Source organism: Glycine soja, chromosome 8 (genome assembly GCF_004193775.1).
Source record: "Glycine soja cultivar W05 chromosome 8, ASM419377v2, whole genome shotgun sequence".
NCBI classification, from domain to species: Eukaryota; Viridiplantae; Streptophyta; class Magnoliopsida; order Fabales; family Fabaceae; genus Glycine; species Glycine soja.
Genome location: NC_041009.1, coordinates 40,419,873 through 40,444,205, shown reverse-complemented (window position 1 = coordinate 40,444,205; position 24,333 = coordinate 40,419,873). Strand labels below are relative to the sequence as shown.

The 24,333-nt window shown below is 34.3% G+C and overlaps 1 protein-coding gene across 1 annotated transcript; it reads right to left on the bottom strand.

Moving 5' to 3' along the window:
- Positions 1 to 2,122: 2,122 nt before the first annotated feature.
- Positions 2,123 to 5,644, bottom strand: LOC114423181. The gene is made up of 7 exons (XM_028389826.1): positions 5,212 to 5,644; positions 5,035 to 5,115; positions 4,762 to 4,938; positions 4,126 to 4,296; positions 3,708 to 3,920; positions 3,531 to 3,619; positions 2,123 to 3,157 (listed from the first exon to the last, which is right to left on the bottom strand). Exons 1-7 carry the CDS (start codon positions 5,294 to 5,296, stop codon positions 2,483 to 2,485), a joined length of 1,491 nt encoding a protein of 496 aa, XP_028245627.1. The 5' UTR covers positions 5,297 to 5,644; the 3' UTR covers positions 2,123 to 2,482.
- Positions 5,645 to 24,333: the final 18,689 nt, after the last annotated feature.

Genomic DNA, 24,333 nt, shown 5'->3' with positions numbered 1-24,333 from the left:
GTCCGTTCACTATAGTACGTACATATAATTTTGATATATTAATTTTAGTGAATTTCTCTGGACTTGAACTCATAACTAGCCAGATGAAGTAGATAATTTTCTTTTTAAATCAAATTCAACAATAAAACAAGAAAAGATCTCTCCATGACTTGCATTTTTCGATGCACACTTATTGTCCTATGCATACATCTAAACCTGGATTATTTCCTTAGGAAAAGGCTTTAAGTCAAATATTCAATTGATGAACCTCTTTTTTTTTTTTTTTTTTCTTTTTTATGATATCAATTGAATCTCAATTTTTTTTAATGATATTGATGTGAAGTATCCCTTAGTTAGTTTTGTTTATAACTAATCTTTATCATGATTAAATCCTAACTTATTAAATCAACATTTCAAATCTTATAGATATAATTGAGATTTCACATGAAATAAATTTTTGGTATAAAAATAAAGTAAACAATTAATGGTATTTTTTTAAAAAAGTAAAATAAGTATGAAATAATAACAAATTACTTGACACAGACAAAAAAACATCTACCTTTTAAAAGTAAAGACTTAACTTTATAATATAAAATTACTTGACATAATGTGCCGAGCACATTCTAAAATTCTAAATTAAAATAAAATCTAAACTTAGTTATAAGATTTTTTTTACAATTATACTAATTAAATTAAATAATGTGAGGAACTCTATTTCAGTAAGTTAAACCTAATGCATGAGTTATTACAAATTTGTTTTTGGTTCTTACAGATAAAAATAAATAAACAATGTTAATTTGACATTGATTTTTCTAAAAGACCATCTACAACTAAATTAAATTGAATTTTTGTTCAATTTTCTAAAATTATTTGTCATATATTTAATTTTTTTCATAGTTTTTATTGAATGAAATTTGTGAGTTTCACTAAACATGAGCTCTATTTTCTATCTGATGAATCTCATTCTTAATTTAGTATGATATATAATTTTCAACCAGTTAAAAATGTATTAGAAAGACAATACTAAAAAAAGTGTTGCTACATTCTTGCTTCAATATGTTCAAAGCATTATAATTTTTATCTTCTTTTTTAAAATAAATATTATGTTTTCCTTTTAAATTGTAATGCAATATTTTATTTTCATAATTTTTTTTACAATTTTATTTTTTATACACTGGTGTAAAATTTTCTTATCAATATTCATTAAAAATATTTTAAATATAACTTTTAAAATAAGTATTACATAATCCTATAATCTAATCGTGATGAAAATCTATAATTGAATGACATCATGTTAGTGAATTCTAAATTTCTAATTATTTATTTTATCATTCAATATTCGTACCTTAACCCATTTTTTTTTTTAAATATAAAGTAATGAAATTGTGACGATTTCATTCACATGCTACTAGGGGAACTCCATTCGTGTCACATCGACACATCGTAATCCGTGTTAATTAATTTAGAAAATCTAGCCACCTGACCTTAACTCACCGAAAGACGCTTCAATTTAGACTCTAGTCAGCAAAATGTCTGGGCAACGCTTTCAAGCTTGGCATCCATATAAATCCAATTTCAACAAGAAATTCACTTCAAATGCATATTATAATTTACTTATCTAAAATGAATAGGTAAAAATAAATTTACTATATTTACAAACCTTATTAATCGATGTACTAAAAATATTCAATAAAGAATAAAATTATTAAAAAACATGGTTGAAACTTGAAATACAATAAAAAGTACATTAATAATACTTTCTAAAACATCGTTTTGATTCATTAAACAACATACTTAAACCACTTATTAGAATTCGTCTTAATTTAACGCATATTATGATATTGACTAACTATAAATTAAAAATAAATACCTTCTTGTTTAAAGCCAATTCCATTTTAAAAAAAAAAACCTATACTCATCCCCTGATTTTTTTTAATTACATATAACACCATTCTCTTTTTTTTTTTTTTATATTCCTACACTAATCCTCTTAATGTTTGAAAAAACATTACATTAACACTAAAATAGATGGTTCTAAAAGTTAAAAAAGAAAAGATATCTTGTGCAATCCAAAAAAATCTTAAGTGTTAATGTAATTTACTCTTTTAAAAAATTAATGTAAATTAGTACTGTAGACTCTTGATTTTAGTCTTTAGGAAATGTAATTAAAGAACAGAAAGAAAGAAATTACAATTTTTTTCAGAGTACTATTGGACATTTAAACATAATGAGATCATCAGAAGAATATAGCATGCAAAATTTCTTGATCCCTCCCCACCCTCATGATTGCCAGAGTTGCTTCTTACACTACACACCATAGCAACCTCCATTTGGCAGAACTGAATAAAACAATTAACATTATGATCAGCACCACCGCCTTCCTCTTACTAATATCTCACTGAAAGAAATCATTAATTATACCACTACCTATACCTGATTTCATTCTTCCCTCTCCATTGAGATCATTACTTCTAAAAATCTAAACTTCCTAGCTGTTATATACTCAATACCTGTAACCATAACCCATGGAACTCATTCTAGACCGAATATTTTGTTCATACATTGATTCCCCATAATCCACAGGCTTGATAACCACAGATTCCTGCTTCCTATCCTGCTCCTGCACTGCCCCAAATACTATTTCATTGGTTGTCTCATGGCTCTGCTCATAGTAAGTGTGAGGGATTGACGAGCGGTACTGATGGCGATGATGGTGTTTCTGTTGCTGTTGCTGCTGGAGATCTCCATCCCATCCGCTGTAGAATGCTCGGCTTTGTCGCAGTTGTTGCATTTTCTCTGCATCCTTGGACATGAAAGGATAGGTTTTTCGTGGGGTTGGGGCCCTTGTGTCGATGGAAGGGGGCTGGTCTTCGTCGGGGATCACAAAGCTTTCCTGCACCGGCCAAGCATTAACTTGCTTCTGAGGTTGCTGGATAAGTGGTTGTCGTTGAAATTGGTAGCTCAGGGATTTTCTTCTGAAAGAAGGAAATAGTCCTCCCATTATCTCCACCATTGACACACCGGTGTTGGCAATAAGCTTCCCAAGGGATCCGAAGAAACCTTCTTCCTGCTTGTCAGGTTCACATTCTGCTGGAATTAAAGGAGGCCTGACAGATTTAAAGGGCTTTTGATATGGACTTGGAGGAACCGAAGATGTTACTGTTACTGGAACCTGAGCCTGCAAAAAAAAAAAACATGAGATGGATTATAGACTCTTCATGAGCATGCATCTACAGTATCATGAGGCTGTAGTTGCAATCCCATCACTGCAAAGGTAATGCAAAGTTAAAATGTAATAACTTGAAACTATAGATAGATATTCCATTATGTAGCTCTCAACGGAAGTAACAAGATGCTTTTTACTGCAAAGTGTAAGAACAGTAGTTCTCAAACAATTCAGAATGTCTGGTGCAAGTTAATTTATTCACGAAATGCTAAAATTGGACAATCATATTCATTAATGACTATTTTAGTTATAAAAAAGTCTATATCACTATCAGTCTCATTCAGTGCAATGCTTGAGATGGAATAAGGCAAGACTAAGCACTAACTTCCTGGGATGACACAATTGTACCAAGCCTACGCTGCAGTAATGCCAGCATGTAACCAAAGAATCCAGCCCCAACAAGCATTGCAATCCCTGTAACATTGAAGGCAATCAGTCTAAATTTGATTAACAATAACACTTGACAGAATTTCTACAGAAAATCATGTATGATTTAGTTTACCAAGTGGGAATCCACTGCCATATTGATAAGCACAATCATCAAAATGGAGTTGGATCTCCCTGATGGCTCGGTTTCCTCTGTCTATGACGAGTAGCGAACAGCTACTTCCAACATAAGCCACATCAAAGTCACCAGAAAATTTAGCTTCTTCACTTGGTCCATCAACATGGCCCCCTCCGCGGCTCCATTTTCCACCAGCAATTGTCGTGACCCCTGAAATAGAAATCTTCAATGAAAAGCTCCCACATTTGACTCATGCGGTAACAATTATATAATCAAACCGGGCCTACAATATCATTGTAAGAGTACACGTATATAGGATTTGTAAGCTGTCTACAATTTCCAGAAAGGATAAGTATATGTAATAGTTATGATACTAACTATGCATAGAGGGAGAGGGGGAGAAAGATTATTATACCTGAATCACTAATTTTCCTAATTGCCATATTCGTAGTATCTGCAACATAAATATTTCCTCGGTCATCAACAGTTATCCCCTTTGGGTGACTCATCCTAGCCTCCCTGAGTTTTCCATCAACATGCCCAGAATACCCTTCAGCTGATCCTGCAACCAGCTTGGGTCGGCTGTCTGCACAATTGCAACGAACATTATCTTCATCAGGTGCACCTTACAATGTATACATACACAAAAGAAACTTTACAGTCGCACTGCAATTATACTCAAAAGACAAGTCCCATAGACACATAGTTCAAAATGCATTATAATCATGCAATGCATTTTCATTCAGCTCATAATCATGAATTGAAGTGACTGAGATATCACAAATCATGTTGCATAATCTAGAATCACATTATGCAAACACCAGAAAATATGATGCAACGGATCAAACTCAAACTGACAGCAATCTAGATATGCCTAAAACTAACTAATCGCCATTCCAGATCCAGCAAAAGGCAGCTGAACTTTCAAATTCTCAACAACAGCAACAAACCTATGATTTTTTTTCCAAAACATCACAATTAAACAAAGTGGATTTCACCAATCACTTAGAACCACAAGCCACCATCAAAAACCACATTGTGACACACTTACACAAAGAAAGCGAGGATGAAATCCTATAAATGTTACTATTAGCCGAATCAAGAATGAGAAGCTCCCCATTGGGCAACACCTCCACAGCATAAGGCTCGATCCCAAGCTTGCTTCCATCAAACACAGTCTCCACGTTGTACCCACTCTCGAACTTCATCATCGACCTGCTCGAAACCGCTGCAAAAAAAAACCCCAAAAAAACCCACATTTCAAACCTTCAAAACCCATCTACCAAAACCAAAGCCAAAAACCAAACTTGCACCAGATCCACACCCGTTTTGGTGGTGGCCTTGAGCGACCACACCCACTTGGTGAAAGCAGGCACGGCATTGGAGAGAAACCCACTAACAATTTCTGAAACCAAGAAGACACAGAGCTATCTATGAGCAAAAGAAGCAAACTTTGATGAAACGGAAGCGAGAGAATGAGCACAAGTGAATGGGGTCTTACTTGCTGGGGAAGTAGCGGAAGGTGCAGCTGAGACATGGAGAAGGTGGAGAGTGAGGGCCAGCAAGAGAAGTTTGTGCTTACCCATTTGAGCTGATCCGAAGAAGGGTGAAGCTATGGAGAATGTTGTGACGTTTCAACAATGGTGGTGAAGACTGAAGAGAGTGGGAGAAGAACCCTAATTCAAAGGTGTGGAGAGAAAGAAGATGAAAAGGAAAGGAAACTGGGAATGTCTCTTTTTTTGGGGTAATGTTTTAGCAGAAAGGAAAGGAAAGGAAAGGGAGTGGGTTTTTGAGTGAAGGGGGAAAAAGGCAGAGAGGAGAAGAGAGAGGAGGAAAGGTACAGTGCATAAAATAAGAGCAAAAGCAAAGGGGGGAGAGAGAGAGGGAGAGAGAGAGAAAGAGAGAGGGACCCTTTAATTGATATTGATGTCTTAAATTCGGAGTGTTTTTCGACAACAGGCTTTAAATGATGTCTTAAATTTAAATTGTTGGTTCAAAGTTTATTCCAGATTTCCAGTACTGTATTTTTTAATTTTTTTATGGGAGACAAGGGTAAGTTGTTTGACCATTATTTATTATTTATTAATATAGTATATTTAATAAATAATCATATTCCTTATGGATTTGATTTTCACGTTGCGTTTGTGTGTGACAGAATATTTTATTATTAAGGGGGGGGAGACTAAGGAATACGCATGAGAAACATCCCTCTTGCGTCTAGGACACAAGTCAGAATCAATCATGTGTCCATGCTTCCTTTCATAAGCAAACCCATGAAATATGTTTTTGTTATTTAGGGATCTTTTTATTCTGAACCCTAAAAACATTCGAGACACACTGACATTCTGTGTAAGGAAAAGATAAGCGGCTTTTATGGAAAATAACTTGTCCTTAGCACACTTCTAGATTGGCACATCATCCAGACCTTGCGAATTGAAGGGGGATTAATGGCAATAGTTCTATACAAATCTGAGGCGACATAATAACATTAAGAGCAGGCCAAGGCCATCCAGTGTCATCCTCATAAGCTGAAATCGGAAGGTTAGGTTCAGCATAAGGGATATTATCCACCATCATAGTCTCAAGGGAGTCCATATTAGGAATCCACTTATCCCTCCAAAACTTGATTGTGTTACTATTATGAATGTTCCAAACATGTTATCTTTACCAAAACTTGATTGTGTTACCATTATGAATGTTCCAAACATGTTATCTTTAATATGGTGCCAATGGTTTGCAATAGTCACTTGTCCTGGAAAGGCAAATATTAATATCACAAAAGAGGATTAGATTGTGATTTTAAAAACTTTTTTTCTTATAAAATAAAGTTAACTATTGAAGAATTTTGTACTTTATTAAATAATTGGTTAAATATTATGTTATTTATTTTAATTTTAATAAAACATCGTTCGTTAAAAAAGAAAGAAAGAATTCGTAAAAAAAGGCCGGAACATCCATTTAATTTGAAAAGCTATACATTACTACTTAAGATAATCATAAAATTCTATTTTTTATGATGTAAAATAATTAAAATAATATAAATTCATTTTTATTATCTCATTTCATTTATAAAAAAATATTATCCGAAAATTTTTAAATGATAAATTATTTAAAATAAATTCAAATATGAAAATTTACAATTATTTAGAAACATATAATTACCAAATTTAAGTTTTTTTTAGGGGTTACCGAATTTGAAGTTATGACTAACAGACTAAGTAATTAATATGCCCCTCCTTTTCATTTTAAATTTATAAGTTAGATAGTAGTTAGTTTTTTTTTTTGTGGGAAACTATATATATATATATATATAAACAAACTCGGCAAAAGAAATCTACAACAAAGGATTTGGACAAGAGGGCCAAAACTTCAAAGCATCCAAGGATGACACGCCTTTCTTAGTGCACATTGGTTTCCTTGACGAAGCACATGCTAAAAACACAACTGCCACGACCTCTGTTTATACTGCCAAATCTTGTCAATGAGAGCATTGTAGGGATGAAACTAAGTATCATTACTATGGATCAGGTTCAACGCAATCATAGAGTCAGACTCGCAAATAAAAATTGAATATCATTGTTCCAAGCGATGTTCAAACCATGGTAAATCGCGAAATGTTCTGCATGAAGACTAGTAGTGAAGCCACAGAAACCAGAAAACCCAAGTTGCTACTGACCAAGATTATCGCGAATCACTCCGCCAAAACTTGAGGTTCCTGGATTACCCAAAGAACTCTCGTCGGTGTTGAGCTCCCGAAAAGGCTGAAGAGGGGGAGACCAATGAACCAAAACGGATTGACGAGGGTGAGCCTGTTGGTTGTTGTTCAAGCTAATGATGGTTTCATGAAGTGATGTTATCTGATGTTGAATATATATACCAAGAGGTCCACACTTTATTTGAAAACACCTCTTCATTCCTCGATCTCCAAATGAACCACCAAATAATCGCAAAGAACACTCCTTTGGATCCAAAAACATTCCTCTTGATCCATTGAACAACATCATCAATTAAGAAGTCAGGGTCTGGTTGCCAACTTATTGTTTGCCAAACCATTGTTGCTTTGTTGCAATCCCTAAGCAAGTGAATAATATCCTCCTAGAAAACACCACCACTACTAAAAAAAAATATTTTTTATGACACACATTTTAAAACGGTTATGCAGAAACTGTTTTTGAATGTCACACCGTGACAATTTCGTGAATATGAGATTGTCAATGAAGATGATTTTATAAAACTACCATTTTACGACAATTTTTCAAAAACCGTCTTAGAATAATTATCATTCTAAGACGATTTTACAAAAACCATCTTAGAAGTTAGTGTTTTTAATTTTTAACTCTTTCTTTCCTCTCTCATTCCCATTCTCTCCCTCTCGGCCCCTTCCTCTTCAACTTAACTGTAACCCTAATTCCCTCTCCGTTCTCTTCTCTTCCCCCTTTCTCGTACCCTGTCTCCATCTCCCTCCGCATCTTTTTCCCTCCCGCTTCCTCCTCACTTCCTATCCTTACTCCATTCTCCCCTCCACCGCTTCCTCAGTTGCCTCCTTCTTCTCTTTCCCCAATCAAAATGATGCCACTTCCCTCTTCCTCGCAATCGCGCGCCTCCACCTCCTCTATTACCCTAACAGTCCAAACGTTGTCGTTTCCTTCCTCGTTGGTGCCAACGACGACAAACTCAGCTTCTTCATTTTCATTATCAAGGATTTGCACTTGGACATTCTATATTAAAAGGTATGCGTAAGTCGTGGGCTGTGGTGAGGCCATATATAAGCACTCACACTCATATCAATATATGGTGCGACCATTATTCACTTCTCCTTCATTTTCGAACGACGACAGTCAAGCTATCTCTCTCTTTTTCGCCTCGTAAGCTTCTTCTTTAATTTGCTTAACACTTTATCAGATCCGCGTTTCTCTTACAACCACATCACTATCATTTTTTCTTGATTATTTGTTCCTATTTTTCTATTTATATGAGAAACAACCAAGAAGGAACATTCCTATAATCTTGAGCTACTTCTTTTCTTTTCAAATTTCTAAATGGTTAAATATTATGGGATCAATTTGTGCTATGCATTTTCTGATCGTACATGGAATTAGTTCTCAAAGATTTTGCCATGTTAGCTTGAGAATTATACCTAAATGTGTTCGTATTTAATCTTTTGGATTGCTGATTCCATTTTCATCCATCAATGGCTCCAGTAGCATAAACATCTTCATATTCAATCAAGCCAAGATGTCTTTCATGAAACATTTTGGCTTGTATAGATATAGAGTGTTTATATATCCTTTTATTTGGTAGTTGACTTCATATGTTTGATTTCTATAGATGTTTGTATTGTTGGTGTTGCACGTACACCAATGGGTGGATTTCTTGGTACTCTATCATCTCTATTTGCCACCAAGCTAGGTTCTATAGCTATTGAAGGTAACTATGTCTATGGAAACCTATGTCAATGCTTATTACATTGCATTTGAATTCTTTGTGTTTACATATTCTTGAATTAATCAAGGTACTCATTCATTTATTTATTATTCATGCTTAACACTGGCTCAAGAATTAATGTATCATTCTTGAATTAATAAAAAGAATAAGTGGACCCAGATTATATTGTGTGGTTTTGGAGGTGAATTGTGAGATTACAAGTATATGGTATTCTAGTGTAGGACCTTGTAACATCCCAAAACCCAGGACATGGAAACTTGTGGAGCATAGCAAATGGGCCAGGTTTGTTTGCTTAAAACACACTTGCTGCTTTTTAATTTTTTGTATGTTGTTATTATAAAATATATATGTATGCATTTGTGTAGCATTAAAGTAGTAATTATTGATGCAGTTGGAACCAGCTTGGAAACATGTCCTCCACTGAACCTCTGCAGGTACCTACTTTCAGCAAAATTCAATTCAATTAACTCTTATGTTAAAAATTAATGCAATATATATATATATATATATATATATATATATATATATATATATATATATATATATATATATATATATATATATAATCAAACAATTTAGGATCCACACTTGGAAAGGGCTTCAATCGTGGACTAGGAACTATTATAGGAGGTGGACTAGGTTGCTTAGTAGCAGTTTTTGCCTAAAGCATTGGGATTGGCAGGGTTGGCAACTCATTTAATATCTAATATTTTTTTTCATTTTCTCCAGACTATTAGTGGTTTTGGCTTTTGGGAACCAGTAAGTCCATTCACCGTGTTTTGTTATTATATGTGTGTGTGTGTGTGTGTGTGTAGAAGTTAGAAAGTTCTGAAGGCTAATCATGTGACATTTGCAGGTCCTTGTCCGAAAATTTTTAGAGCTCTACCTCTATATATATATATATATATATATATAACATCCTAAAATAGTTTTTTGAAAAATCGTCTTAAAATGTCTACATTCTAAGATGATTTTTTGAGAATGTATACAAAAACTGTCTTAGAATTCACCCGATTTAGTTTTTTTTTAATAAACCATTCTAAGACGGATGTTTAAAGAACCGTCTTAGAATGATCTATATTCTAAGATGATTTTTAGATAACAAGCATCTTAGAAGGGTACTCTTCCAAGATGGTTCTTAGCTAAGAACCGTCTTAGAAGGATACATTTTTCTAAGACGGTTTTGAATTGTTTTTGAATATGCTTAAGAATCGTCATCATATGTCATTTTTGCAATAGTGCACACTTGTTACAAAGAGAAACCATAGACAAGTGTCTATAGTTACAAAACATGTTAGTAGGAAGGCTTTCTTTAGTAGAAAGCCAAGGAAACAATTTGATATTTTTTTTTCGTCCATAGCCAGGACCAAGAATCTCCATGGGTATTACTTGTGGAAACATCACCCTAATGAGCCACTAGCAGGTGGATTTTGCTGAATAAATGTCATCCCGTGCAGGGGACCAAATAATATCATCTGATATGTCCATGTTGAAAAATGTGGACCTCATAATTTGTTTGACATCATCCGGAATGGTTGCGGCATAACAAAGTTCCAACCAGCTTCATTACACCCGCCCTTAACTTGAAGTGCAGTGTCCATGATATTAATATAATCAACCTCTTTAGATAGATAACCGAATTCCAACCACTTATCATACCAAAGGGACACTTCACCTTTGCCAATTCGGATAATGAATCCATCCTTTAAGATTTCGGCAGCTTTGATTATGGAAGCCCAGGAAAAAAATAAGATCATGCAACAAACCCTACTTGGAAAACAAATATTTTGCATGAAGCATCTGAACCCATAAGCGCTCTTTATCATTGATTAAACTCTATACATGTTTTCCCAAAAGACATATGTTTATGTTCCTAGTAGATCGCACCCCTAGGCCCTCAAATCTTTTGGGTTGAGTTACATTTTCCCTATTGACCCCAATGGGAACTAGGTTTTCCCTAAATAAATCTACAAACTATAATATCAATGCTTTCACAAATTCCTTCAGGCAACCAACAATTTTGCATGACATAATGAGGAATAGTGGCCAACACAGATTTGGCCAAGGTTATAGACCCACCCTATTAAGGAGCTCGTTTTTTCATCCAACCAATCTTCCTTGAATTCTCTCTAGCAGGAAGCCAAAATCAGATTTTTTTTTATTCTACCCATAAGGATAGGGAAGCCTAGGTATTTATCAATTTGTTGAGTATGGTTAAACTCAAAAATATTCTCAAAGCGAGTAATTTTCCTTCTTGGAACATTCTTAGAAGCTAAGAATTTATATTTGCTAACATTAATTTTAAAGCCAACAGTTAAACAAAAAGCATCAAGAACTTGCTTGTATATCCTTGCTATCTCATAGGTCGCCTTTATAAACAACAGACAATCATCAACGAAGAATAGGTGAGAAACTTTTGGGCCATTCCTAGATACTGATATAGACTGCCACTGATTGGAGGAGACTTTTGAATGAATCAATAAACCCAATTTCTACATACACAGAACAAACAGGTGTGACGACATGGGATTTCCCTATCTCAATCATCTAGTAGGTGCAAAAGAGTCCAGGGTATCATTGTTCCACTTTAGAGAAAGAGAAGCTTCACTTGTACAACTCAAAATGAGATCAATGGTTTGTTGAGGAAAGCCAAACTCTTCAAGAGTAACCTTCAAAATACCCCAGTCAATTCTATCATAGGCTTTCTCAAAGTCAATTTTGAGCATCAAGTAACCTATTTTCCCTTTTTCATATACATATGATGGGCTATTTCCTGAGCTATAATCGCATTATCATTAGTCATTCTCTTTGGAATAAAACTACTTTGTAAGGATCCTATAAAATTATTCAAGTGAGATTGGATACAATTAACCAACAATTTAGAAATAATTTTCAAAGACACATTACAAAGACTAATAGGACAAAAGCCTTTTAAGGAAAATGGCTAATCAACTTTAGGAATAGGAACGATAAGAGTTGCAGCCAAACCTGGTGGAATATGTCCTGTAGAGAAGGTTGTGGCCACCATCTCCCAAATATCAAAAGCAATAATGTCCTAATAGTTCCTAAAGAAAATGGGTTGAAACCCATCAGGTCTAGGAGCTTTATAAGGGCTCATACCAAAAACTGATTGTTTAACCTCATTCATAGTGACCAAGCTAACCAAATCCTCATGCAACACATCACCAATATCAGGTATATTATCAAGGCGCAAGCTCTAAGGTTGACAAACATCATTACTTTGAAACAACTCCTTGAAGAAATCATTATTGCTTCCCTCTTTAACAATTCCTCGTTAGTGCCCCAAATCTCTTCAATATCCAAACCTCTGACTTTATTTCTCCTTTTTCTAATGATGGTTTGAGTATCAAATTTTTTTTGTATTCTTATTCCCATACTTAACCTAATTTTCTCTAGAGTTTGGAACCACAACATCTCCTACTGAGCAATAACATGATTATATTGACGTTGAAGCTCCTTGTCAAACTTTGCTAATTCATGATCATAAGACAAATCCAAATCTCTATAGATCCCTTTTAGCTTAGCATCCAAATGTCTCTTTCTATGAAAAATGTTACCAAAAACCTTTTCATTGAACTCAAGGGATTTGGTCTTAATATGCTTCAACTTATGACCCACAATACCATGATTAGTTTTCCAAGTATTTTCAACAACAACACCATAGTCAGGATGAAAAGTCCACGCTGCTTGAAAAATAATATTTTATTTTTCCTCATCGCTACCTTTTTACAACTCACCAAAAGGGGTTATGGTCAGAGTTATGGTTTGGCGGAACTTCCACCAAAGAATGAAGAAAAGTTATGCGCCATTGAGGATTATATAAACATCTATCAAGCTTTTTACGAACATGTCCTCCATTTTGGACGTTCTTGCTCCAGGTGTACAAACCCGATTTCAACTCATGGTCCAACATTAAAATCCCGTACCATTATCCAAGGGCCTGTAATGGTATCACCCAAGGCCATAAGATGATCCCACACTTGAGTACACAGTGTTGGATTAGGGGAAACATAAATAGCTGAACAAAACCAGAATAAGTCAAGACGTTGGATCTTGAACGTAATAGACTAACTAAACTTTTCAACCAAGGTGAAAACAACATCAAAGATATTAGTAAGAACCCAAATACCACCTGAATGACCATTTGCTTGTTGGAGAAGCAAAGCATGATTACCTAGGGAATCCCATTTCTTTTCAACATTACAAAAAAGAGTATGAGTTTCATAAATTAAAAAGAAAGAGGGATGATATTGACAAACCAACTCACTGATATTTCACCAGGTGCAGCAACCAACTGCACCACGAATGTTCCACGATATGAGAGATATATCTTTAAAACAATCCATACAAATTATACTCATAAAGTGGATCATGATGCCAACTTTAACTTTGTTGGCCTGAGCTATGAGTTTCTTGAGGAATAGATGAGGGCACCACTTCCATATCTGCCTGTGGAGCAATTGTGTCTTCATCCATGTTCAAACTGGTTTCAACATTCACATTTTGTTGTAAGAACGTTGTGGGCTCGATACCTTCACCAACACCATGCATAACATGTTGAATTGGTCCCATGTGTTGAATGTTTGGTTCCCTTTGCTTGTGACTGATATGTGGGTCCCCCTTAGTGTTTCTTGCAGAGGCCAATTTAGTAGCATTTTGAATCATCAAAGGTATAGGCATGAAAAAAATCCTTTCAAGATCTTTTATTTTTCATATTCCCAATTGGCTTTTTCTAGTGATTGGTGGTTGCATTATTTGATGGCCCCACTAGATCAAAATATGACACTCTGAAAATATGGAAGGAATATTCACTCTAGGATGAATATTTTCTCTCTCCAATTTGTTTTCTTACTTTCATGATTTCCCATTAAAGCATATTCTTTCTTTCTTTTTTTGTGCATATACATTTCTCTTTTTTTTTCTTGTTACCACCAACCACTCACCATGTAATGCATCATCTATTTGTGGGGCCCTAGTTGCAGAATTGTTGGTTGAAACATTCCTTGGATTAGCAACTAGGGTTTCTGGCGGCATTGTCGTACTCTTGTCTCCCTCCTTTGTCGGCAAACCAATATCTTTTTGAGTTGGATGCTTCCCCGAGATAGTTACTAGAGTTTTTTTACACTCTCTCGCAAAGTGTCCATAGTAGCCGCATGTAGCACAAATCCTATGGAGGCCTTCCTATTCAACTCGATACCAATGATCTTGAAGCCAAAATCTCCCTACAACTGGAACACTCAAGTCAATTTCAACACATACTCTTGCAAAATGACTACGTCGTACATCTAGAGTATTAGAATTCACCTTCATTGGCATCCCTATCGTTGTTGGCATTGCCAATAGTATGCTTTCATCATAAAACACAATATTTAGCCCCAGAAAATGTACCCTTACGAGTGTCTTCTCTATTTATGCTTTAGGAGAAAGGAACGATGGAGATCATGTTTAAACAATTAAATAATGATCAAACAACATCCAAGGACCATCCTCCATAACCTTCCTTCTGTCATTCTCATTATCAAACTTGACCATGAAATATTCAAGATAAATATCCAAAATTTCAATAGCCTTGTGAGCCTATCCTTCATAGTATTAAAACCAACAAATTTCTCCAAAAGCTTGATCACCAACGCGTCTTGCCAAGGGGTAGATAAACCTTCCACAACCTTCTTGTCCAAATGAACTTTTGGCTTCAAGTGATTACCATCTTCGTACTTCAAAAGGTCCACCTTAGGTCTAGGTGCCACTGGTGCTTTTTGGCCCATCATCAGATCTCTAAACGAAGTGCGTTTCTGTTGTCCTCCACCATCCGACAGCTCCTTACCGGAGTCGCTTCCGCTCTCAATACCTACAAAGAAAAAAGGATTTCCCATGTTCGTTTAATAAGATGTGGATAATAGTTAGTTTTACTAAATAATTTTAATTCAATCAAGTAATTATTACCTTTTAGTCTTTAGTTAGTTTTTCAAATTTTTTTTACTAATTTATTCATTGATTTTACAAAACACCTTTAATCTATAATAAAATTATTATCCTTTTTCTTTTAGAACTGTAGTACTAATATTTTTAATTTTCTATCTCATTGTTTTAAAATTAAATAGAATTAATTTTGATAAAAAAAGTAATATTAAACATAAATAAGATATATATTTAAATTAATTTCAAAACGTAATTTTTTATATTAAAAAGGAAAGAGGATAAGTGTCAAAAGTGGGTTTGCGCTTGACTCAATTCTACAAAACCGACTTGTAAGGTGAGAATTGTTCCCCACTTTATATAGTTTATCTCGGCACTATCCTTATTTAATGTGAGACTTCAACATGCCCCATTTTTCCTCATGGCTACCCACCATGTAGGACTTTCAACACACCCCTCTATCTAGGTATGGTCACACCTCCCCTCATGCTCAAGGCTACCTGCCTAAAGCGTGACAAACATAGGGATCCATTTAGGATGAGCTCTGATACCATGTCAGAAAGTGGGTTTGAGCTTAACTTAACCCTACAAAATCGACTTCTAAGGTGAGGATTGCTTCCCACTTTATATAGTTTATCTCGACACTATCTTTATTCGATGTGGGACTTCAACATGCCCCATTTTTCCTCATGGCTACCCGTCATGTGGGACTTTCAACGCACCCCTCTATCTAGGTGTGATCATAAATGCATTGTGCACATCCATCTAATGTAATTCCCAAGCTCCTGTGGTTGCTACGGCTAACACTATGCGTACTGTTACCATTTTTATAGCAGGTGCAAAAGTCCCTGTGTTATCGATCCCCTCCTTTTGATGATTGCCAAAAATTACTATCTGGGCTTTGAATCGTTCTACACTTCCATCAACTTTATGCTTTATTTTGTACACCCACTTGTAGCCAAGTGCATTTTTTCCTGGAGGTAATTGCATGATTGTCCAAGTTCCATTGGTCTCAAGGACATGTATCTCACTTTTCATTGCATCTCTCCATCGACTGTCTTTCACCGCGTCAATATAAGTGACAAGCTCCTTTTTCTGTGAAATGGATGCAAGAAAAGCACAATGTGCAAGAAAAAAATGGTCATAATTCACATAATCAGTTATAGGATAGGGTGCACCTGAGTCTGCCTTTGGAGAGGGTAAATAGTTGGATGGGCTCAATCTTTTGGTGGTATTTGTCACATAATCTTGCAATGAAGTAGAAGGTTGTTTGGTTCTATGTCCTTTGCCCAATAATGGCTCGATTGGTGATATAGATGGAAGCATTGTATCTTGTGTGTCCATATTTTGGAGATTAACACCTTGTTCATCGAACTCCGCATTTGGCTCACCCCTTCTATCATCCATTGTCATATCACCACTTTCTTCAGTACCTCCTGTGTGATCCGTTTCTTCTACACCATCAGTCACATCACCAACAATTTCTTCACAACTCCAATTTTTAGGAGGATCGTCTTTCTTGGTAGTAACATTAATAGAAAAAGAATACTTGGTCTCAACGAATTCAACATCTCGAGAGACAAAAATCTCTTTTGTTTCTAAGTCAAACAGCTTCCACCCTTTCTTGCCATATGGGTAGTCAATAAACACATACTTCTTACTCCTACTTGCAAATTTATTACCATTCCGTCTTTGATTATGGGCGTAGCATAAGGAGCCAAATATTTTCAAATGTTCATATGCAGGTTGCTGCTCATACAACATCTCATATGGAGTTTTCCCATTCAAAACAGTGGAAGGAGTTCGATTGATCAAATATGTTGCAGTTAAAATACATTCCCCCCAGAACTTAATAGGAAGATTACCTTGAAATCGCAGTGCTCGAGCCACATTCAAAATATGTCTATATTTTCGTTCCACTCTCCCATTTTGTTGGGGTGTTCCGGTGCAAGATGTCTGAAAAATTATTCCACGATCAAGAAAATATCTTTTCATACATGTGAATTTTGTCCCATTATCACTTCTGAATATTTTGACTTGTTTATGAAACTGCCTCTCAAGCAGAGCAAAAAAATTGTGAAGCATTGTCGATACTTCTCGTTTATCAGCTAATAGATATACCCATACAACACATAAATAATCATCAACTATTGTTAGGAAATAAAAAGCACCACAAGTAGAAGGAGTTCTATATGGTCCCCATAAATCACAATGAACTAATTCAAATGCACTACTGGTTTTATGTTCACTCAAAGGAAACTTCTCTCTAGTCTGTTAGGCTTTAAAACAGACTTCACATGTTTTATTCACTACATTGTTATCTTTGTGTTTTCTAACCTCAGGAATCAACTGGGTGATCTTCAAGGAAGGATGTCCCAACCGTTTGTGTCACAAGTCCATGGAATGCAAACCATCAGTTTTGTAAGCTCTCACATTTCAAGCCCCTCTAAAGAAATAGAGTTCATCCCTTCGTTCACCTGCTCCAATCAGGGTCCTCAAAATACGGTCCTGCACAACACATAACTTATCAATGAATTGAACAACACATTTCAATTCATCCATCATCTGTGAAACAGATATCAAATTGCAATTCAATTTAGGCACATAGAGAACATTAGTAAGTTTTAAGCCTCCATCTACCATCACACTTCCTTCTTTAATCGCGGTTGTATGATGTCCATTAGGAAGTTCAATTGGACAACTTTGAATATCTCGTAGTTCATGCATATGATTCATATTTCCAGTCATGTGGTTGGAAGCCCCTGTGTCAATTATCCATGTATTGGTATCACGTTCACCTGTCTTCTTGTCATTAGAGTTTGTCTTCTGAGCATTTAGTAATTCTACCAACGTCTGTCACTGCTCTGTAGTAAGCCCAATCAAACTTGAACTGTCTCCTTCTCAGATCCTGGTGTCTGCACTTGTTTCACCATTGTGCACAACATTTGTACGCATTGTTTCTCCTTTTCCTCGTCCAATTCCCGGGTTGTTGTTGGAATTCAATTCATACGGTGATGAAGTTTTCTTCACCATCTTATGTTCTTCTTGCTTATGAGACTCATTCTTAGGACATGATGACTCATTGTCACCAAATTTCAAACAGAACCTGTTGGTGGCTTTGATACCATAAATAATTCTATGACAGAATAATTTTGTTCTGTATTTTATACTTTATTAAGGCATAAATATATATAAGAGAGTTACATCAAAATCTCTTAAGATTGAGTTATATAGATTGATTTTTCAAATAAAACTTCTAAGATTACGTCTAGACTAAAAATAGATTGATTTACATGATCACAAGCTAATAATACGAAATAATATAATAATTATACATAATTTCACACAGATTATGTTATCTCTTATTATCTCATGATTGATATCATTAATAAGAGAAATTAATTTGACGAGGAAAACAAACAAGCCCTCGCTCAGTATCACTATTTTTTATCGACTACGTGAATCTACGTTAACTAACAACACCACCAAACAATCCACGACGTATATTCTCTGTTTTGATTTTGTGTTGTTATCAATAAAAAGTGTAAAATATTGATGGAGACGTACGTAACATATATGAATATATGGTTATTAAAATTGTAGTAACTTATATAGCGGGGCCCAAACAATCCATGAACCTTAGTTTGTCTCCAACAAACGTTGCTGAGTCATTCATGGATGTTTGATTTGTAATAAATAATTTCTTTTAAAAGTTTCATTAAATTAAATTATATATGTTATGTAAAAAATAAATTTTATATTATATTATCTAATAAAATTATTTAAGAGATATAATTTTCTTGATATATAAGTCACTTACTGTAAACTTAGTCAAACCTACAATATTATATTACAGTGGTTTGGAAAAAAAGTTATATATATATATATATTAATTAGTATAAAACATTTTAATTAGTTTCCACATAATTCCACAGAAACCAAATAAAAGTTTACATTATCATTGTATCATATTAATAAATAAGATGGAGTAATAAAATAAGTAAATATTAATCGTTAGATATATGTATAAAAAAGTTCTATACATGCGCTAACAGTGTATTATATTATTTAGACCCCTTGAAATTATTAAAAAAGAGAAGGGTGTTTAACAAGGTTATAACTTCTTATTACAAATGAAAAGAAGAAGTCACATACACGTATTTGCATGTGAAGTCTGTAATAATTATCAATTAACATGATAAATGAGATTTTTTTCCTTTTTTCTTTTTTTTAGGTCTATGGCTATTCTAGCTATATGATGAAAATGATCATTTGTCATGTGTATTTGATACAGTCAGAAAATAAAAATAATCTCATTTACAATTGATTTATTAGAGTTATATTCCATACATGTATGCACATTAAACATAGACATTATTTAAATCATTATTTTGATTTATTTTTCCATGGTAAAGAGTTATACTTTACATCACAACTTGCTTATAAATACTACCGTGTGTTCTTAAAGAAACACTACTTGCATCGAGCTACTATTATAATAGTGAAATTGTCAAATGACGTGATGATACTTTATATAAGCCAACATCTTATTTAAAATGTGGGAACTGAGAGCCCGACTTTGCTATGCTGTATACAAGGATATATGTACATGCCAGGTTCTCTTGTTAAAATTAATTGTTTAAGAGCTTTTCTATTATTTACATGAAATTGGATAATTGATGCGTGATAACCATAAATCCATAATTCATACACTTGCACAATATCATATTTATTTCAACATTTTTTAATCTTATTGCCACATTGTATTACTAATCATATTTTTTTTTCTTTTTCTTTCTGTTAATATCTATTTCCCTCGTGAATCTCTATTAATTATAGAGTATGCATTTATATTTATTTAGTAATAATATTCTTCTCATTTAATTATGCTTTGGTTTTTACATAAAGAATAAATAAATAAATATAAATACATTTAATTCAAGGTTTTAAATTACGTTCATGGTTATAATTTCTTCTCGATCTTCGATATTGTAGAAAGTCATGCATAAATTCGACTAATGCAATCACCACAATTGCATTTGCAAAGATCTAAAAAAAACTTTGATATTGCAATCAAAATCATAGTTGCGGACCATTTTCTAAAATCTTAATTTTAACCTTCATCACATATAAGAAAACCACTTGCTAATTTGCCACTCAAATAATGTCTATATAATTTTTCTTGCTATGTAATACATGATCATATCATATGGACAGTATTTTTCAAAAGTCTCATGTAGGGCAAACATAACCTAAGCATACCTTGGAGCTAAAGATTTTCAGTACTCCCATTCTACCTGACAGCAAATTGATTCAAGTATTCACTTCTATTATACAACCCTTCATAAATGAAATTGGTTTTGTGGTCCTGCCAACAACATTCAATGATTCAATGAATGAATGAGGTACTGTCACTGTCCCCCCCTCCCCCATGTTGATGCAATGCAATTCCAACAACAAAGTCTTATCTCACCAAGTGAGATTGATAACATCAATTACACGATATTTGTAACATCTTAGATGAATCACACTAGAATAAGAGAGATCCAAAGATTATGCAAGTATGAAATTGTACACATAAAAAAGACTTAAAAAAATTAATTGATATTATTTATACCAATAAGATGCATCTATTTTTTAGTATTTCATCACTTAAAAACTATACAATTAAGCGTGTTTAACTTTGAGCAATTATGGAATGAATCCTTTTAGGAAATTTCCTAGAAAACGTGAGTGAGATCAAAACATGTTGAAAAGTCTCTGTTGATTTGTAAAGATAATCATCTCCTGAAAGCAATCAAAATAAATTGTTGAGTCTCAGAAAAAGTTAACTACATAGGTTTTTAATGGAGTGTTCTGACCATCAAGGAATTGAGTGAAGTGTCACTGTATAGTATGTATAGTATTGTAGTGTGAGAGTCATTGAAAAATCGACGATCAAAGACATTATAATATCATTCAACGGTTAAAAACTAAAATTTTAGAAAAATTATTTAGCCAAAAATCTCCCTTTGATGATTTTCTCTTAGGTCTTTTTTTTGTCTGGGTTTTCTATCCACATGCAATGCAATACCATATCCATAAAAAGTCCTCTGCATCGATCCTTCTGTTGGGGTGTGTAAGAAAGAGAGAGTAGTACAATCAAGCATCAACAATGCAACACAACACATTGGTTTAGGACACACCAATAATCCATGAAAGATTATTGCTGTTGTTGTTTTGAAGGCCAGGCTGCACCTGATGCTGACACTATTGGCTAGTGGCTACCACTTATTGTCTAACTCTATTCAGCAGAGCAAGCTGGCAATGATGCCATGCCACGTGATGAGACTGTTGGCTTTGCATTCTAGATCAGATTTCACCACTTTGTTGTATATTTTTTTATAACACTCTCAAGGGAAGAGAACAAAGGAAGAACAGTGCAAGACAAACGTGCCCAATTTTCCATTCCTTCGTGAAACACTTCGAATCTTACATCAAGTTTTTTTTTTTTTTTAAAAAAATTTACAAAGGGATGTCCACTGCACCAGGTGAAACAAAACGAAACAACAAAAATTGTTTGCATGTATTATATAGATAAATTTCTGTATCACTTAATTAAGAATCAAATACTTATCTCAATTAAAAAAAATCCCATGATTTAGAAGTTAATCCAAATTGAACTTATATCTTTCTCCGACACAATTTATTGGGCTGGGGCCATTTTGCTTCAGAATTTTTGGATGCATTTCAGTGCCAAAAACATGCAGCCCTATCCTCCATAGGTTTTGGTTACCCCCAAGATAGCACTAGGTTGCAATGTAATGTTTCATTACCAAATAAGTCACAAGCATTCATCATTTCTTTTAGACTAACACATTATGTCTAATATGTTCAGCTCCTGGTTTTTGGGAAAACGAGGATGTTCAATTAGTAGCAGGCAAAAAGTAGCCAATGATTATTATTTTTTCTTTTTTTCCAAAAATTCTAGGTGGGTGCATGTGTACAACCTTTGCCCAAAGGGGAATTTCTTTTTTATGTCTATAGTTTACATTAGATCATTCATTTTTTCTATTCCTATGCAAGCAAGTACAAATTTAATGAAAATAAAAAATGCCACGAATCTATCACTAGGCACTAGGTAGGTGTGGCTTATATAAATGACTCTTGAGCGCCATATCTAGTTCATTAGTGTAAAAAGTACAAAAATCACTCAACCTAACTAGCTAGTGTGATATTCGTCTTATTGTGTTGTGTCCTTTGGTGGTGACTAGTGCAAAGAAACTATTCCACATATCAATGGCCATTGATGCCCCCCCCTTTTTTTTTTCTCTTCTTTGATTCCCTCATCCTTGCATGAATTTCAACGTTAGGTGATAGGTTTTAAGATGGCTAATGGTATGAGATTTGATATTTTTAATTGGTTTGGTAGAAATGAAAGAGGATGAAAAAAGAGTGAAATGACACATGGTTTTACTTTCTACTTTAATTCAAAATTTTTATCTCTTTTTATTTTCATCTCTTTTCTTTCTACTCTACTAAGCATACACTTAGTGGCTATTGGAACACGGCTATTTCGCCCCTACCACAAGGCCAATAACTGAATTCAATCCTTAAGGGGATAAGTCCCAAAATCATTTAAGGTTGGAGGAAAAAAATAAACAAAATTCTAACATGCATAATCATTGTTGCATCATTGGCTTATGACTTATGTACTAGGTGGGCCAGCCGCCATTGAGAAACTGTTTGACAAGGGGGCCTAAGGGTTGATTGAGTCCAAACTGCCAAAAGGAGTGATACCTGCATACAATGACAGACCCAAGACTCCAAGTCAGGTCTGTAAAAATTCTTAAGGGGTTTCCTAGACTATCAATGATAGGAAACAACAGGATCTTGAAACCTATGGTTCTCACAAACAATCAATAAACAACAATAGATAATGATGTGTACCTTTCTCCATAGGAAGACTTGTACCTTTCTCCATAGGAACTTCTCTCCGGTGCACTTTGATCTCCTTGGAAAATGAGAGAAATAAGATTTCACTTCCTTTGGCCTTTCTTTTATGCCTCTCTCCGTTAGTGATGACTATGAGTGAGAGAGAACACTTTTCTGGTCAGGAAGGGGACCTTATTTCACGTTAGTGGGTATTAAGCCCCTTTTATAACCACTACTCCCATCAAGTAGCAGTCAACCCTAGAAACTTCTCCTATTAAGCCCAATTACAATTTAGTCCTTAATCGTTAATTATTTACTTATTAGTCCCTACATAAGTCACATGCCTCTCACATGAGACATAAATTCTAACATTCTCCCACTTGGCTCATATGACATTAATAAACATTATGGACTAAATAAATAAATAGATTAACTAACATAATGCGCATTAAAATTGACTAAATTGTTCTATACATTGGGTACATCATAATTTCATGATTAAGAATAGGAACCAATTTGAGTCATGGCGGTTGTACATCATCTAATCGACATAGTCCCTTCCATGTACTACAAATTAGTCTTCTCCTTAATGTGACCATTAGTTAGGAGTACATAATTGGTCCAACATAATGTCTTCATTCAAGACAAAACCTGTTAACATTACTCTAACACAAACATGCATGCAAACATAGAGAACAGGTAATCAGAAACATATCATAATTGAGCTCAGAGTGTCAGCAAAATTACATAAGGTAAATTACACTTAATGATCATCAATAACAATAATGCCCATACTTTCAACATGTTCTATAATGTCTTGGGCAATAATCCCTTATTCAAAGGGTCAACTATCATAAGGTTTGTGCTAATATGTTCTATTGACACTCTTTGTTTTTGAACTCCTTCCTTCACGACAAAGTACCTCAATTTTATATGCTTAGCACCCTTAGAGTACTTGTCGTTCTTACAAAAAAATATTGTTGCGGAGTTATCACAATACATTTTCAGCGGCCTAGCAATACTGTCGACAATTCCAAGCCCTGAAATAAAGTTCCGCAACCAATTAATCTGAACTGTAGCGTCAAAATATATTACAAATTCAGCTTTCAGATGCAACAACAACTGATGCATACAAAATAGCTTTCATTTATTTTCGTTCCATATCATTTCTAGGACATTCTGCGAGACTAAATTAGTCTCCATTCTAAATTAGAATAGGTGATGTTAAATACCTTTCCATCTTGAATCTCTCTAGTACTTTATCGATATATATACTTTCTGAGATAAGTCTGACAATCCTTGTGATCTATTATGGAATATTTCTATC